At 49.8% G+C, this 2,713-nt stretch overlaps 1 protein-coding gene across 1 annotated transcript; it reads left to right on the forward strand.

Moving 5' to 3' along the window:
• Positions 1-793: 793 nt before the first annotated feature.
• Positions 794-1,522, forward strand: LOC105564202. Its single transcript, XM_012016423.1, has one exon. It carries the CDS (start codon positions 794-796, stop codon positions 1,520-1,522), a length of 729 nt encoding a protein of 242 aa, XP_011871813.1.
• Positions 1,523-2,713: the final 1,191 nt, after the last annotated feature.

Below are 2,713 nucleotides of genomic sequence, written 5' to 3' on the forward strand. Positions count from 1 at the left end.
AATCATTGCATGGGATCTAACCATAGCGCGGGACGGGGCTAAAATTGTGCAAATCTGCGTTACCCACTTAGCAAAATGTGGATATTGGCTACGTAGTTCAATGTCCACGTTTTCAATGTCCACAGAGGGCGTATCGCATTCGCCAATCACGAAAAACGGGGCCGTGACATCTCTCAGGCTTCTCTCTGACCGTGACAACTCTTAAGCCTATCACACAATACCAGGCAACAGGCAATAAAATTTTTTATTTTTAATTCATACTCGAAAAATCCATAAAATATATAATGTAAATTAAAAACGGTAGATAACCCAGCTAAAACGGTAGGCGGTAGATTTGTGAGCCAAAACAGTAGATCTACCGCTAAAACGGTAGACCTGGCAACACTGTCGATCAAGCTCACCTCCGTTCCCTGCACGGCGGAACTCAGCTCACGCTCAGATGGCTTCGTCAAAATTACTGGATCATTTCCGCGCGAAGCTTGATCAAATCTCACATCCGTAGATGTGTTAAATGCAGCAAGCATTCCGCAAAAAACCCGACGCAATTAATGGGTGATCTCCCGAATCCGCGAGTCAACCCCTCTCCTCCTTTTTCTCATACGGGCATAGATTATGCCGGGCCAATGCTTATTACGCCTTTCGTCGGCCGCGGTCAAAGGGGGAGTAAACACTACGTCGCGGTGTTTGTCTCGCCACGAAGACGATCCATCTCGAGTGCGTGGAAGACTACTCCACCGAGGGATTCCTCGCGGCTTTTCACCGTTTCGTCAGCCGACGCGGATTGCCCTCAGATATGTATAGTGATAACGGCACGAATTTTCAGGGCGCTGATCGCGAGCTCCAACGCAGCTTTCGCGCTCTTAAGCGTGACCCCTTCCTAAAAAGCGTCCTCGCGAATGACGGTGTCACGTGGCACTTCGTCCCTCCGGCGGCACCACATTTCGGCGGGCTTTGGGAAGCAGGCGTAAAAAGCCTGAAGCACCATCTCAAGCGGATGGTCGGTGCTAGTACTTTATCGCGCTCGGAATTCGCGACCCTATTATGTAAGATAGAAGCGTGCCTTAACTCGCGACCGATCTCTCCGCTCCGCGACGATCCTTCCGACTTTACCGCCTTGACGCCTGGTCATTTCCTTATCGGCAGACCGCTCACGAGCGTACCGGAAGAATCGTTACTCGAAATCAATGCGAATCGTTTGTCGCGATGGCAACACGTGCAACGTATGGTCGAGCAGATCTGGCGCTCCTGGTCATCGGACTATTTACATTCATTGCAACAGCGAGTCAAATGGACCGAATCTCACGACAATGTTAAAGTCAACGAGCTAGTTTTTCTCAAAAATAACTTGCTTTCTCCCTCAAAGTGGGAACTCGCAAGGATTCTGAAAGTCCATCCCGGACTGGACGGTCGCGTCCGCGTCGTCACAGTGCGCACCGCCAATTCCGAGCTTAAACGACCAATAACCAAGATCTGCCCGTTGCCTGCGTCTATCAACTCTCCGGGACCTGCAGAATCCCGTTAGTATTAAGTGATTTTTCTCTTTCTTCATTAGCTCTAAGGCCATTGTAAAACTTAGACTAAGTCAAACATGTACATAGTGTATATAATCTTGTCAATAAGACGCTCCTTTATGCGATCTCCTCCCCCGTTGTTTCGCATTCCGTCGAATACGAGGCGGGCGGCATGTTGCGAATCGAATATTCGCAGATGGAACATTCGCGAAGCCAGTAACGGCGAATTTAATATTTGCTATTCGCACAGCTTAAGTAAAAGCGCGTTCCTTCGAGAACGCTCGAAACTCGTCGTACAGCGCACATGTGTATTTCTCTTTTTTTTGGATGTTTTCGCCACCGTCTCGCAGGTGCGCATCGCGTGATCGCCCGCACGGCGACCAATAGTCTGCGCTAGACATATTGGAGCCAATCACGGAGCTTTACGTTTCGAAATTCCTCGCAGCCTCACGCGTAGCTCCGGCCGCGAATTCTTGCCTGCTCCGGCCCGCAAGCTCAGTTAGCAACGAACGCGACGCTCGTTCTGTTCGCATCAGCCCAGTGCGAAGTTCGCACAAGTACGCACACGACACGCGTTGAAATCCGCTAGCACAATCCGAGCGCGTAACTCGCGATCATCTCTCGCGTGCAACCGGCGTCGAGCCAAGCGAGGTCTCCTCTAACGAGCGTGACATTGTACAGTGGGGCGACACAGTTTACTTCGAATAAAGTGACTTTTATATCTAACGATAAAACCTGCTGGGTTTTCTCTCTTCCTCGGATATCACCGCGCGACGACCAGAGCGGTCCACTAACACGGTCGCGCCGATCGCTTTCGTCTTTCGTCTATTCGTATTCTCGACTCGACACCAACTGTCGACTAATGTCTCGAAGTCGAATGTATATAAACACGTCATGATGACCGTGTCACCGCCAACGTCTCGGATTTAAACATATAATATAATATAGATACGTATAGCGGGTATATTGTACGATTTAGCTCCCTACAATCGGCCGTCCTGCACGAGCATTCGCCCCGGATGCTCACTATCCTTGTTCCTCTTGTTCCTCAGAAGATTCATCCTCGTCGTCATCACCCTCGAGCCACAATTTCATACAATCGGCCGCTGACGATGTCCGCAGTGGTCCCTCGTGTTCTCCGATCTTATTCAAAACATATCGGTGATTACGCAGAACTCGTATCACCTTTTTTTTTGTACGTG

Source organism: Vollenhovia emeryi, unplaced genomic scaffold (genome assembly GCF_000949405.1).
Source record: "Vollenhovia emeryi isolate VEMERY1.0 unplaced genomic scaffold, V.emery_V1.0 DF944073.1, whole genome shotgun sequence".
Classification (NCBI taxonomy): Eukaryota; Metazoa; Arthropoda; class Insecta; order Hymenoptera; family Formicidae; genus Vollenhovia; species Vollenhovia emeryi.